Source organism: Peromyscus californicus, unplaced genomic scaffold (assembly GCF_007827085.1).
Source record: "Peromyscus californicus insignis strain IS unplaced genomic scaffold, ASM782708v3 Scaffold_9__1_contigs__length_137607984, whole genome shotgun sequence".
Taxonomy (NCBI): Eukaryota; Metazoa; Chordata; class Mammalia; order Rodentia; family Cricetidae; genus Peromyscus; species Peromyscus californicus.
The window spans coordinates 76,028,235-76,043,227 of NW_026294617.1; the positions used below are offsets into that span (position 1 = coordinate 76,028,235).

Genomic DNA, 14,993 nt, shown 5'->3' on the forward strand with positions numbered 1-14,993 from the left:
CCAGAGGAGTAGTGACCGGGGGCCCAGAGCCTGGTGTTTCTGAGAGGGAGAAAGGAGCAAGCCTGGCCAGTTCACTTCACTAAGTATAAAAGTGATGAGGAGGCTGAAAACCAAGAATTTTGATTGGGAACAGAGCACAGGCAGCTGGAGCAGATGAATTACTAAGCAACAAAGATCCTGTTTTTATACAAATACCCTTAGTACAAAAACAAAAGAAGGAAAACTGTGGTGGGGTGTGTGTGTGTGTAATGTGCTAACTAAGCAGGATCGCCTCAAAGAGAAGCTGTTCAGCCACTCTTCGAGTGGGCATCTCAGATTCTGGTGTTGAGAATATGGCTCACACATAATGGGCTTGTGTGTCTCATCTTTAGAAGGTTAAAGGTCATAGGTCAGTCCTTGGTATAAAACCCTGGTAACTTATTTATTTAAAACATACTTTTTTACTTATTTATTTTACGTTATGTTTAAGAGCGTTTTGAGTACATGCATGTCTATGTACCACATGTGTGCCTGGTACCGAAGGAGGTCAGAAGAGCGTATTGTATCCCCTGGAACTGGAGTCACAGGTAGCTATGAGCCACCATGTGGGTTCTGAGAACTGAACCTGGGTCCTCTCCAAGACCAGCAAGTGCTCTTAACGATTGAACCATCTCTCTAGAGCAGTGGTTCTCGACCTTCCTAATGCTGTGACCCTTTAATACAGTTCCTCATGGGGTGACCCCCCCCCAACCATAAAATTGGTTCGTTGCTACTTCATAACTGTAATTTTGCTACTGTTATGAATCGTAAATATCTGATATGCAGGATATCTGATCTGTGGCCCCAAAAGGGTTGCGACCCACAGTTGAGAACCACTGCTCTAGACCCATTTTGATTTGGTTGGTTTTATTTGGTGAAACTTCATTGACTAACTGCTGTGTTCCAGAAACCATTCCATGCCCTCGATACGGCAGCATGAGACGCTGTCAGAGCCCTAAATCAAACTAACCACTTAACCAGGACACAAGGAAGTACGTGTAATTGTACCGCTTTAGTTTCTCTTTCAATAAAGAATAGATAACACTATCGTTCGAGATACTAAATAAATGTTTATTAAGACTTGCTATCACCGTCACTATCTTGTAGAAGGAATAACTGAGATAGCTTTCTTTGCTCTTGCATTTGTTTACATTTTAAGAGCTAAAAACAGAAATAGAAATGGAAGCAACTTCCTTTGTAAATATTTTAATAATGCAAACATCTAATGGTCTCATGTTGTAATGGCCCAAGTGGCTCATAATTGAAGTTAGTGTGATTTATAGCTGTACACCATTTTCAGTTTCAAGAAATTGCTTATAATAGTTGCCTAGAACAGGAGACTGATTTGGCAGCAAGATATTGACAGGAAGTTAGAGAAGTCAATAAAGGAAGTCTTTAGCTGGGAGAGAGTGATTATTCACCCCATTGTTCTGCACTGTTATCCGCTCGGCTCCCTAAGAACCTCAGGGAATTCTGAGAGTGTCCAGGAAAAGCTCGTCAAATGAGAATAGCGGCTCCTCCTTGAGAAAGGAAATAACCAGGGATTCCGCAGCAGTGGGTTGCCAGGGCTGGAGTGGTGGCGTAAGGAGGCTTGCCTGTGTTTCATGCTGTGCTTATCATGGGTGGGTATGTGTGCTTATGCGTGCGTATGTGTATATGTGAGTGTGTGTGTGTGTGTGCGTGTGCATGCTTGTGTGTGTACATACACCTCTAACACTTTGCAGATAGGTATTTTTTGGTTTTCTTGGGTGAAGTTAACTGAAGTCGGGCGTGGAAAGTCATTTGCTAAGGGTTGCACAGCTGATACTGTAGAAGCTGGGCCTTGAACCCAGGCAGGTCATTTCCAAAGCCTGTGTACCTGGTGGCCATCACACTGCAATGCTCATCTGCTTCCCAGGGTGCTTTAGAGTGTGTGGTGTCTCGTTAAATGCCCTGAGCAGTTTGGACTAAAGTGAAAAGTTGACTTTGTGAGGAAAAGAAGACATTCCCATCATAACCAATTACTGTCTGCTGCGCCTTCGCCCGGGTATGTGGTGCACAGAGAGGAGAGCGTAGTCCAGTAGACTAGTGTTTGCCTTTTGGGATTGCATGATCCGAGATAGACGACCAGCTTGGACATGCAGATAGAAGGAGTGGGTGCTGACCAGCACTGTGAGTAAGCAGGCATTTCCAGAGTGTCGAAGACTTCATGCTCTTCCACCCCAGGTGAGGTCTGGAAAGTGTTCTCTTGAGTTCCACTGGGGGATAGTCTACTGACTTTTTCAAAGTTCTCTCTTAATGGAATTCCCTTCTCACCCTCCCGTACTTGCCCCTACTCTGTGCAAGAGATCGAGATGCCGCCACCTAAAACAGTAGTCACCGTCTCCATGTGATTAGCAACTTCAGTTTAATAGATTGTTATTTCAGTCGTCACGATGGGGAGACCAAGTCAGCTGTTTACAAAGCTCTTCACCAAGCTCTCCCGAATCCCCCGAATGACCATCTCCTGCCACACTGCAGGTCTTTGCACTAATGATCGTACCCTGACCACTCAATTTAAAATTATAACCATCCCCTCCAATCCCTTAATTACTGGCCCTGGCCTACATTTTTGTTTTCTTTCTCTGTGACACTTAGAGTCATACTGTATAATTTGTACTATATCATTTACTCCATTATGACCATTGTTTGTTGTCTGTCGTTTCCAAGCCTGACTGCTGTTCCTCCGCCCCATGAAGGCTAGGATCCTTGCTTTTGTTCACTGATCACTGTCCCAAACATCTGAAAACAGGGCCCACAGACAGGCCCACAAACACTTCTTGACTGACTGACTCTGAGTGTAATATCCTGTCAGTATGGTGAGTGTAGCTGATCTCATTTCCTGTCTGGAATCCTGTGTCTCAGGTTTGGCTGCTTTTGTCCATGGACACGAATACTGGATAAAAATAATTTTGGAGTGATTTCAGCTCTGACAGTTGGAGATAGCACATAAGTTAGTGATTATGTTTGTATGGTTAAGGTGTTGGGTTTTGTTTTTTTTTCCCCCTGCAAAGAGCACTGTAGTTACTGTGTTGACTGAAGTGTTACAGGACCCATGAGGGAGGAATTCATGCCACAAAAGTGATTCAGCTTGTGCAGGGTCAAGAGAGGTGTTCCTATGCAGAGGGAGGAAAAAGAATATCAACAGGAAACTATGAGAATAGACTCAGAATCAGCAGCTGTCAATAACCTAGACATTTCATGAGCTTCTGTTACCTAACCTTCTCAGCAGAAGCCCCGAGTAGAGCACCCAGCTGCAGTCAGTCCGACACGATAGCAAAATACAGCGTAAAACACACGGCTCCCAGTGCTTGGGTCCAAGCCAACCAGTGTGGAAAATGAGTTAGGCAGTTTTGTGTGTGTAGCTATTTTTACAAATGGCACAAGCAGTCAGAACATCGTGGGCCACTGTGTGCACGCGGCGGTCCTGAGTTCACAGTTGGGACGAATAACCCTCCCAGGACCGCCCTTTTCCTCCTCTCCTACGTCTCCCTATCCTGTGACTTTTCAGGACTCCATCTGATCTGTCCACTGCTGTCAGTGAAAGCCCCTTGTAAAGGTACAAGGCCCTGTATGCTGTGCAGGCTGGTTATGTCATATCCCTGACATTAAGTAAAGGTTAAACGCATTGTGTGGCTTCTCTGCTCTGTTGTTCTAGGGCTTAAGCCGTTCTCTGGCATTTTCATGTTCAGGAACACGAGCTGCTCTATTCGTGTTGTTCTGATCATACCTGGCAGCTTTGCTCTCGTGAGACTTCTTTCCAGGAAAAAGATGGCGTCTCTTTTGCTTTTGTCCAGCTCCACATCCCCAGCTTTCCGTCAGTCCTGAAGGCTCCCAGTCTGGCCTGAGTGCCATCTCACTTGCTTTCTCTCCCCTCATACAAAGGGCCTGAAGATGGGAAGACACCGGCTCTCCTGAGAGATGCCACTCTCTGTGTGGGAGGACTTCAAAGGCTTTCCGCCCGTTCCTCACTGCAAGTGTTACTCAGCAGAGTGGCCACAGTATCATAAAGGCACAGTCTTAAAACCGCCCTTCTAAGTTTAATTTTATCCTTTTGGCCTTTTAAGGATGTGAGTTGGCTTTCAGCAGTGGACTCTTTTTAGTGTGGCTGGCCATGTGAGCTCTTCTGTGACTATGACACCCATCCACCCACTCTTGAATCTGATCAGTCTGTTACTCCTTCCCCACAAACTTGAAACATTTTAAAGAAAGGATGATCATAACTTACTGCCCCTCCCCCACTTTGGGATAGACAGTTTCTTCCCAGAATCTGCTAGCCCTTTCCAGAAAGAGTCCTGGATCTGTAGTTATTTTAATGTGATTATTTGCATCTCTGCATCTCTGTTTAAAAACATTACCGTGTCGTAGTTGGGGGAGGAATGAACGTGGCTTGAGTTTTGCTCAGATCTGGGCATGTTGGAACTGAGGTTGGTTTTTCAGGTTGTTGAAGAGGAGCTCTGAAGTCTCATAAAACATCGACTAAAACTGGGTAGCTCTAGGTTTGCCTCCCAGCTGCTACTGACTGCCGTGCAGTCCTGTGGGCCTCCGCTTCTGCATCTGTGATATAAGAGGCTTAAAGGAGGTGATCTCTAGTGGATGCTCGAATCTCCTTGGTGCAAAATAGTATGAGCTCATATGTTTAAGAGCCTTCCTTTAGACTAACAGGTTTATTGAGCTATAATCTACACACCATACTATTTCCTCTTATCAATGAGCAGTTCAGTGCCTCTTACTTAGCAGACTTACAGATGTGTGTCACCATCTCCACAATTAATTTTGTCATGTTGTCATGCTCCAGAAGAACCACGTACCAGCTATTGTCTCCCACCCATCCTTCCTGACTCCCTCCAGGCTTGGCGACTGCGGGTGGACTTTGTGACTCTCTTCAGCTATGGCGGACTTTTCATGTAGATGGAAACATGCACTATGCGGGCAGTTGTAACTGGCCTCATTCGCTCAGCGTAGTTCTGCTGATCCATCACATGGTAGAACGCACTGACCCTCCTTTTCTTCCGTGCTGTCTAATACTCCACTGCTCAGTCTTGCCACGATGTATTTTTCAGGCACATGGCATTTTGACTCTTGTTTGTTTTGAATGCTCTTGAGCACGTTTGGTGTAGGTTTGTGTTTTCACTTTCTGGGTCTCTACCCGGGAGTGGAGTTGCTGAGTCATATGGGAATGCTAACCTTTTAGGAATGGCCAGACTGCATTGCAAAGCCCTTACACTGCTCTACACTCCTGCCAGCAGCGAATGAGGATTCCAGTGTCCACATCCCTGTCGGCACCTGTCACCGTCTGCCGTTGTGGTGACAACAGCCCAGTGGATGTGAAGTTGGGCATCTCCTTGTTCTGATTTGTACTTCCCCGATGGCTTGCGGTGACAAGAAGTAGTCCTTGTACTTACTGTTTATGTGTGTATTTGGAGAATGCCCACTGAGAGCCTTTGCCATTTGGTGATCAGGTTATGTGGTTTTTTTTGTTAAGCTGTGTAAGTTCTAAACAATGTATCCTAGTTTATACAAGTCTTGCTGTATGTATGACCTGCGGATACTTTCTCCTATTCTCTCGGCTGCCCTTTCTCTTGTTGCTCAGATGATCTGAGGAAATCTATTTTCCTTTTGCTGCCTGGGCTTTTGGCCATATCTAAGCATAGCTCAACTTGGAAAGATCCATCCCAATTTTCCCCAGTATTTTTTAAAAATAATTTTAGCACCTTCATCTAGGTCTCGTATGTATTTTCAATTAATTTTTATGTGTATGCGGGTCCAAGTTCATCCTTACCCTCGTGGGCATTTGTTTGGTCGATTGAGGGCTCTTTACATCCCACTCATTTACATTTGGAGCTAGGTCCTGTGAGTCCCTCCAGCAGGAGTAAAGGTGGAGGTGCTGTGCTGGGTCTCCTCGGTGACTGTGCAGCTAGGCCGAGAGCTGGGTGTGGGTGGTCTGACCTTGGAGCCTAGGCTTTAACAAACTGACCTCAGATCTTCCCCACATTTCCTTCTCCTCTGCTTACTTATTGACAAGGAAGAAGTTCCTTAAAATAATCAGCTATGAAAACATTGTCCTTCCTGCCTCTTTTGGTTTTGTTGACATGTTGCTGTTTCTTAATTTGCACAGGATTGGTAAATTCAGTTAGTTGTAACACTGGCTAGTACAATGTCAAGGTCCCAGTTTCTGTTCCTTTCAGCAGAGCTCCAAGGGCATTGCCACTTGCCTGCTACCTTATTCAACAGTATTTAGTCTTAGTCATGAGAGATTGAGTCAGGGAGTTGATGATACACTTACTAAGGTTTCTGTTGCTGTGATGAAACATCACCAAGAGCAGGTTGGGGAGGAAGGGGTTTATTGGCTTATACTTGTACATCGTAGTTCATCATCAAAGGAAATCAGGGCAGGAACCTGAAGACAGGAACTGGAGCAGAGGCCATGGAGGAAAACTGCTCACTGGCTTGCTCTGCCTGCTTTCTTAGACAGCCCAGGACCACCCACAGAAGTGTGGCACTCCCTACAGTGGGCTGGGCCCTCCCACATCAAATCATTAATCAAGAAAATGCCCCACAGACTTGCTTACATACCAATCTTATGGAAACATGTTCTCAGTTAACAGTTCTGTTCCTAAATATCTCTAGCTTATGTCAAATTGACAAAAAAAAAAAAAATCCAACTAGGCCCGTGACCATCACTAGGGCACACGAGTTCTGGTAGTGCTAAGCCAGCCAGCCCTTGCTTACCATTAAAATCCTAACTTGAGCGTTTCTAAAGAATGGCTTTATGAAGAGCCCTAAGTCAGGAACACAGACCTAAGCTCCCATTCAGCAGCTGCTGCAAGGTAGAGCTGTAGTCAGGAGCCCCACTTCATCATAGTTAAGAGTGCACTTAACCAATTCGACATTTTCTTGTGCGCTAGTCCATTTGGAAGACTTGCATGTGATGGACAGAAATAGGAGTAATTTGATAATTTTTAAAAATCTAAGTGTATGTTTCCACAGTCTTTCCCACACTTGCTTTTAAGTATTTCTTTCTTCTATAAGGTGATTTCTGGGTAGTGTTTCTGTCTACTTGGTTTAAACTCATTTATATGACTGCCATGTAGTCAGGTGACCAGCCATGGTTCAGCACAGCAAAACGGTGTAGAGTCCATTGTAGCTTGTGGTAAGGAAAGAACAGAGCAAGGTGTGACTGAAGTCAGACAGGGATTCTGCCTCTCATGCTGCAGTTCCCCCAGTGTCTAGTGTAAAACACAGCGAGTGTTTTGAATGAGGAAAGCTCTGAGAGATATTTTGAGGAATCGAAACGTCCAGTCACACTGTGATTCAAGTAGATGCTCACTGGACACTCTTCCTTCTTGGAGCTGACAAGGCTTCTCTTCCTTAGTCCGGAGGCTTGGTCACACAAGGAAGGACAGAAGCTGGGTGACAATTACAGAGATCACCCCACAGGCAGCTGGGGTGAGGGTTAGAATCCTAGACTTGTTTTTCAGAACAGGGAGCCATCTGGAAGACAGAAGCAACGTAGCATTCGTGTGGAGAAGAACACGAAAAGTTTGAAATGCTGGCAATTTTCGTTGGTAACAGCGCCATCTCTTCCAAAGCTTGTACTGTCCATGGAGGACCTTCCTCATGATGTGGCACTTACTGATCCAGAAAGGCAGGCTGGGCAGGTGGCTTCTGCCTCCTTTACCAATTTACCAAAGCTGATTCAGAGTTTGTAATGCTGTGCATTGAACAGCTTCGGGCAGAGACACCGTGACTCAACTCTGCTCTGCGTACTTCGAGTTCAGCATCTCTCCTGTGTCACCCCACCCACCCAGTTTTGGAATTCTCTGAGCTGTCGTCCAAGAAAAAAAAAATAGAGACTTAAATTCTGGTTGTTTCAACTCTGTTTTCTCCTATTTGTTTATTTATTAAAAGATTTTATTTTTGAGTCAGTTAACATTGAAGTCTTTATAATAATATTTTCATTCCTTTTTAAAAATGAGCGTGTGAGATGACAGGTTCCTTTTCATATTTCCTTTGGCTGCTCTTCTTCCTCCTTGCCCCCCCCCCCAGCCTTCCTCTCTTCACTTACATGCTTTCAGCCCCAGCACACGTCTTTCTACTGTCACATAAATGCCCAATTTCTCTCTCTCCTTCCTCTCTTTCCCTTCCGCCTTCCCTCTCGTCTTGGGCTGCCTCCTTCCCTCCCCTCCACTCTCTGTCCGTGCTTATGGTGCTGGGGTTTGAACCTAGGGCCTCCGTATTCTGGACAAGCGCTCTACCATCAAGCTATATGTGCAGCCCCCAAAACTTAATTAATTAATTAATTATTGATTGATTGATCTGTTCTTCCTAGGAATCCAGACAGGAGCTGGGGAAAAATCTAATACCCCGGATTTTGGAACCAGTTAATGGTTGTCCCAAATATACATTCATCTCCTCCGATTTTATTTCACAGAAATACATGTGAGGTTAACCGTGAAGGCATGAGGCATACTGAGTTTCATAGATCATTTCATCATCTAGCTATGTTTAAGGTCAAGGAATTCAGGACCGGGGTGTTCCTTGTGCAGTGTGTCTTTGTGGCGCTGCTGCTGGGGGATGTACTAAAGTCACAAAGCCGGCCTGTCCTTTGACACTGTCCGGTGAGCGAAAGCAGAATTCCCATGCGCTTTTCTTCTTCTCTCACCAGGTTTTGAAGGGAGCACCTGTGAGCGAAATATTGACGACTGCCCCAACCACAAGTGTCAGAACGGAGGGGTTTGTGTGGATGGAGTCAACACTTACAACTGCCGCTGCCCCCCTCAGTGGACAGGTAGGTGCGGGGGGTGACTCCGCCGGGGTAGAGTACGGCATGTGGCAGACTAAACGCTTAGCAAAGTGAGTGTCATGTACCTGTTACCACAGGGTGCTTAGCGACCGGAGTGTGAGTGGAGCATGGCCCCCACTGCCGGGCCTTTGGGTGTGGTGCTCACCTCTGACTCTCCTGTGTCCACTCTAAGGTGTGTTTACACAGGCATCCCTGGGCCACAGCTCTGAGCTCAGAGCCGGACTAGTGCTGTACCTGTGGAGAGCAGAGCTTAGTTAGCATCAGGCAGAGTGTGGTCTGGACACAGAACATGCTCAATAGGAAAAAAGAAAAAACCACACTTGAATGCACAATAAACTGTGCATACCTTTAGAACCCAAAGCTTATGGTTTGTCCTGGACAGACAGCTACCTCTTTTTATTGCCAGGGGCAATGGGCAGGGACTCTTGGTGATATCATTTCTACTATCTTTGTATTCCTTTCTACAGAGAGATTTAAAGCAATTTTTTCCTACTGCTGACATCAGTAGTTGAGTTTTGCTTAAATCTGCAGCCTTTTTGAAGTTTCTTGTGTTGTCTTAGGGTTTTAACTCGTTTTTTGAGAGGCGAGTGATCTTATGCAGACATTTGACATTCTGTTCGTGTTGACCTGTTTATCTATGACTGAATGTGGAGACAATTAGGAACTGACTAAGAAGTGAAGAACCGAGTCTTTAAAATATTAATTATGTCAGTCATGGTGGTGCACACCTTAATACCAGCACCTCGGAGGCAGAGGCAGGTAGATCTCTATGAGTCTAAGGCCAGCCTGGTCTACTTAGCATGTCCCAGGGCATCCAGAGCTTCACAGTGAAACTCTGACCTGCCCCTCCTCCTGCCCCCCCCATAAAAAAAAATCACATTTTTAAACTATGTTTGTGTACATGAACTTGTGTGTGTATGTGTGTATATGTATATGTGTGAATATGTGGGGATGCATATGCCATGGCACATCTGGAGGTCAGAGGGCATCTCCAGGTTCTTTCTTCTTTCTCTCTCTCCACCATGTGGGTCCTGGGGATTGAACTCTGGTTGTTAGGTCTGTGCATCAGGCGCCTTTCCGCTCTACACTATCTCAGTGGTCTGAACTGAGCCCTTTTTAGACAGTGACTCAGTGTGGAATGGGGAGGAATGAGTTCATGTGACCAGAGGAGCTACAGGGCTGTCTCCTGCAGCAAGCAGCTCTTTGGGTCTCTGAATTGCTTTCCCTTATCTGAAGTATGTAATCATTTAGAGTACCCCAGTGCTATAGACCATGGATAAGAAAACTCTAAAGAGGATTTAAAACTTGGTGGTGTGATTGTTTTCTGGAAGAGCCCATAATTCTGCTTCTAATCCTCGTGCTTTTCAGTGCTTTCCCACAGGTCTAGAGTTGGACTTGATGACGCTCTGGTCCTGGGACTTCATTCTGAACACTTTCTGTCAGATTCTCTCTTCTCTCTATCTTTCACCATTCCCGGGGTAGAGTTTTCAGAAGCTATTTAAAAATGATCAGGAAGTCAATAACTCGAGAAATGGTTCCTGCTCAGATTGGAATCTTTTGTCTTTCTGAAGATGTCATGGCACAAGGTTGGGGTGAATACGTGTTAGGACCTGGCCTACTCTAATCTCCCCTGTCCTGTGGGAGCGTGATTCATGCTGCATTGAGCTCCTGACGCCGGTGCTCGTTAAACGGTATTTAACTTCATAACTGATTCTTCCCCTGATACCACACCAGGCTGCCTGCTCTAACCCGGATTCTAGAAGCGTGATGTTTGGGAGATGTTCTCAGTGAACCAATGTTACACCCCAGCATGTCCAGTCAGTGCCTTCTTGCAATGGAAGTCTTGTGTTGGGAGTGCTGTTTTCTTGGTTACCTTGCCCCTGTAGAAGGGGCAGCAGAGGTGATGGAGAAGTTTCCTCAGGCAGTTTTTATTTCTTCTGGTCACTGTCACGTAGTTGACCCTCAGCCTCTGGTTTGCCCCCTCCTTCACTCACATTGATTCTTTGATTTCCAATGACAAGGCTTTGTCCATCCTTAGCTTTGCCTTGGCTGTGTGAGGTTGCCATGCCTCATGTCTGTTTGGTTTCCGGTCTTCTCCACATGTGTCCATCAGCTCTTCTCATCCTAGCAGTTCCGCTCACAGTCCTGTTTGCACAAGTGTGTTCACATCCTGTCCTCAGCCACCAACCCCCCCCCCCCTTCCTCTCTGCTCCTCTCCCTGGCTCACTCAGGTGCTCACCTCCTGGGAAGCCTCCCCTTCCTTGTCTCCAGGCTGAGCCCATGCTCCCCTCTGGCTGCGTTTCACTGTGATGTGTTCCGCATCTATACTGACACTGTTAGGTGCTTGCTATGGTGGAGAAACAGAATTACAGGTGGCTGAGCCATGATGACAGCGCTTAGCGCCCTAAAAGACTTGGGTAGCTGCACTCTTTACCCTCTGAATCTGCTCAGAGCCCAGAGGTAGATTTGTGCTCCAGGAGTCCTGTTTTTGATGCGTTAGAGCTCTGGGTTCCTACATAAATGACAGAAATGAGTTAGATATGTTCATATCTTACTGTGCTAATCACAGTGTTTTGTATCTTTTTCTATTAGAGGTATAACATTAAGTATCTTTCTAGATGATGATACTTACAAGAATTAAATCATTCATCCTTAGCAAATTAATAGTGATTGAGTTAGTGTTTTAATCTAGGCTTATTGAGTTTCAAATCTGTGGCCTTTTTTTCTGTATCAAGTTGGCTCTGTGAGGTACCTTTGATTTTTTTATCTTTTCAGGATAAAGACCATTAAATTCCCTTTAATGGTCAAAAGTTCAGTTTCTAATTTCATTATTCTAGGGTTTCGTGACTTGCTGTTTTTTTCTCCCCCCCACCCCTTCTTGGGAACTTCACTGGTGACTCTGAGGTTAGACTTCACGGTGTGTGAACGGTTTACATGCAGTGTTCTGCTTCTCTGCCTATGCCTAAGAGCCCGCTACAACTGTGTTCCGGATTCCCTCTGGAGCTCCCAGCCGTAGAGTTGAAGCATGGGCTGCTCGGCGGGCATTTGATAGTCAAGGAAAGGTTGTACCAGACTAGTGGGAGAGGAAATGAGGTTTCTCACTGCCTCAAGAGAATGGGTGAGATTATATGGAAGAAGCAACTAGGCATGGATTTTTAAATATCACGGAGAATTGGGAGTTTGCGCCACTCTTAATGAGGCGAGCCTAATCAGTCCAGTTTTGGTCTGTAAGTGCACCTGCATGAAACACTGCCTTTCACAGCCCTGGACTTCAAGATGAACAGAAATATCTCTAACTCTGTTCATGGTTGATTTACAGTAAAGAAGTCAGTTTCTTTTTCTTGGGCATTATTTGTGGTCTGCAAAATCCATGTATGTTATTTACTTTTGGGGGGTCTTGAGAATCAATTCCAGTCATAGGTTTCATAGCCTTTGTATTTCTTCAACAACAGTCATGATAGATGCTCTGGAGCAGTTATGGTAACCGCTAGCCGTGTGCCAGAGAGCATCTGAAATGTGACAAGTCTGAACTCAGGTGTGTTGTAATTGCTGCAGAACACATGGTTTTGACGATGTTAGTATGAAAAAGTTAAAATGTCCCATTTGGGAATGTTTAGGGATTGACTAAGTATTAAAATGGCAATGTTTTAGATATATTGAATTTAAGAAAACATGCTAAGGGTTAGTTTCACATTTCTTTTCTTTTTTTCTTTTTCTTTTTTTTTTTTTAAGTGGCTCTTGGGAGTTTTCAAATCACACCTATACCTCTGTCGTCTTTGCGTGGGAGGCTCTGCTGGAGCTGCAGAGGTGTGTGCAGACCTGCGCTGCTGTAGTGCAGAGCATCTCCGCCCGCTGGGCAGCCGTGCACAGCGAGCATGTTGACTTGTTCTGGTCTTGTTCTGTGGTAGTCCCTCCTCGGGGTGTGGGTGGGACTGTTGTAGCTCAGTCCAGAGCTTTTTCATCCCTGGCACTAGCTAGATTTTTCAGTCTACAGTCCTCCAGGACTGGCCAGCTCTGCTCAGGTATGCTGGAGGTGGGTTGTCTTGCTTGTAGAGAGAGTGAATATGTAGCTATTCCTTAGGCGGGAAAATGCAGCTGAGTGCAGATGCCTTCATTATACAGCCTTTGGCCTCATGCCATCTTATCAGAGCAGCTCTGCTCTGGCAAATATCCACGGGAGGGAAGAGCTTTAAAAGGCCCCCAAATTTATTAGGGCAGTGTAGATTAATGTTTTGTCTACATAGATTGTTATTTGAATTTTCTTCTTAAAGGTTCATTTCCTTCAGAATTAAAGTTGACTCTAAGCTCAGCTCACAAATTCCTCTGTGTGGCTGCTTGGGTTTTGGGTTCATTCCCAGGGCAGATGTGATTGATTTTCCTGCTCTCGTTATTAATCCAGAAATGTAATTTCAGCTTGGAATAGTGCTCTGGGACGGGAAGTAGAGGCGGACAACGAAAGTTAGATTTGAGTAAAATGAAGCTGACCACATCTTCTGTTAGCTCTCCTAAATGCTGTGAGCCTCGAGAGTGGGCTATGATTCCTCTTGCTCTGGCTTTGGAAAGGACATCTGGCCTGAATTCACGAGTGCTTGTGCCAGAGGTGGGCCACAGCTCCTGGGTTTGCGAGTGGAGTCGGTATGCTGATGTTTGGGTGGTGAATGAGGTGGCTCTGCTTTGGTCCAGCCTCCGATAGGTGACCAGTTGTCCTAGAAGACACGCCTCCCCATCCTTGCAAGTGTGTGCACATGAGTGTGTGTATGTGTGCGTGTGAGTACGCACATGTGTGTATGTGTGTGTTTAAGACTATAGGGATGGAGTGGGAACTAATCATGTCTTGGGCTGAGGTATTCTCTATGAACAGATGGGAAAACACACCTCACATTTCCATTTCTCGGCTGTCCATCAATTGTTAGAACTTGATCTTTAGCCTTTCATCTGGAATGCTGCCTTCCCACCCCAGCCTCAGTTTCCTGTCAGTTGGACAGATCATCAGGGTGATCACCTGAAGCATCCCCATCCTAGAGACTCTTTTAAATCTGCTAGGAGGCCATGTGGGTGGAAACAGCTGTGAAGGCATTGACTAGCCCAGGAAGGCTCTTCTTGCCCCATGGCTCCTATGGAATGACAGTGAGAAATCTCAGTAGCAGATGCCTGCTGAACAATTCACAGGTCCAGGATACTCTGAGAGTCTATAAGGGGCACAAAGTAAAGGTAATTCCTGTCTTGTATAATCTGTCAAGAAGAAGGAAGAAATTCTACCTATAATCATAAGAAGAGGCAGAAGGTATGAATGAGAGATTCAGAAAGAGGCAGTGAGGGTTGAGAAAAGCGGACCTGTGCTTTGACTCTGATAGGATAGTGTGGGGCTGATGGCGGTGGGGGGGGGGGGGGGGAGAACCAGCGTAGAGATGATGTTGACTTTCAGCAAGTTCTCGGCAAAATTAGCAGGACTCCAGAATACAGGAGTAGTGGTAAGACCTGGAGCCTCAGGTCGCAAGTCTTTCTTTTTTCCTGCGTTCCCATGGGAATCTATTAGGTTTATGAGGCAAACTATGTGCAGTGAGAAAAGCAAGATTGGGGCCTGAACTGTGACAAGTCTTCACTTTTAAGCAAATGGGGAGGAAGTTGGTGCAGAGAAGGAAGCTAAGGAAGGGGTGAGGGAGGAGAGATTGGAAGAGAGCTTTGCCAGTGGCACCACTGAGTCCCAGCCTGCCCTTGCTCGACTCTGCCTGCCTCTGCCGCAGCATCTGTGGGAGCATCTGTAGTACTTGGCTTGCTCTTCCTGGCTTAGAGGCTCAGCTCACCTGGTAGGTTGCTGGTCTTACTGTATGTAGATAGCATTCCTAAGACCATTTTTAATAAGTGATAGCTCCTGAATGAGTGACAATCAGGAGACTCAAGAATGACAGGATCACATTTTTTTTTTAAATTTAAAAAAATTATCTTTATTTGAATGTCATAGCTTGTGTGTATGTGCACATGAGTGTAGGTGCCTACAGAGGCCAAGGGTGTAGGGTGCCCTGTAGCTGGAGCTGCAGGTGCTTGTGAGCTGCCTAATGTGGGTGCTGGGAATTGAACTCAGGTCCTCTGGAAGAGCAATATGTGAGCTTAACAACTGACATCTCTCTAGCCCTGATCACATATATTCCTT

General features: G+C 45.6%; 1 protein-coding gene across 2 annotated transcripts in view; it reads left to right on the forward strand.

Annotated features, from left to right (window-relative positions):
- Positions 1–14,993, forward strand: part of Notch2 (notch receptor 2) — a 140,667-nt gene that overhangs the window by 64,566 nt on the left and 61,108 nt on the right. For both annotated transcript variants that reach the window (XM_052730395.1, XM_052730396.1), the window contains exon 5: positions 8,705–8,827. In XM_052730395.1, the coding sequence (XP_052586355.1) occupies positions 8,705–8,827 (123 nt within the window). The remainder of the gene's footprint in view (positions 1–8,704; positions 8,828–14,993) is intronic.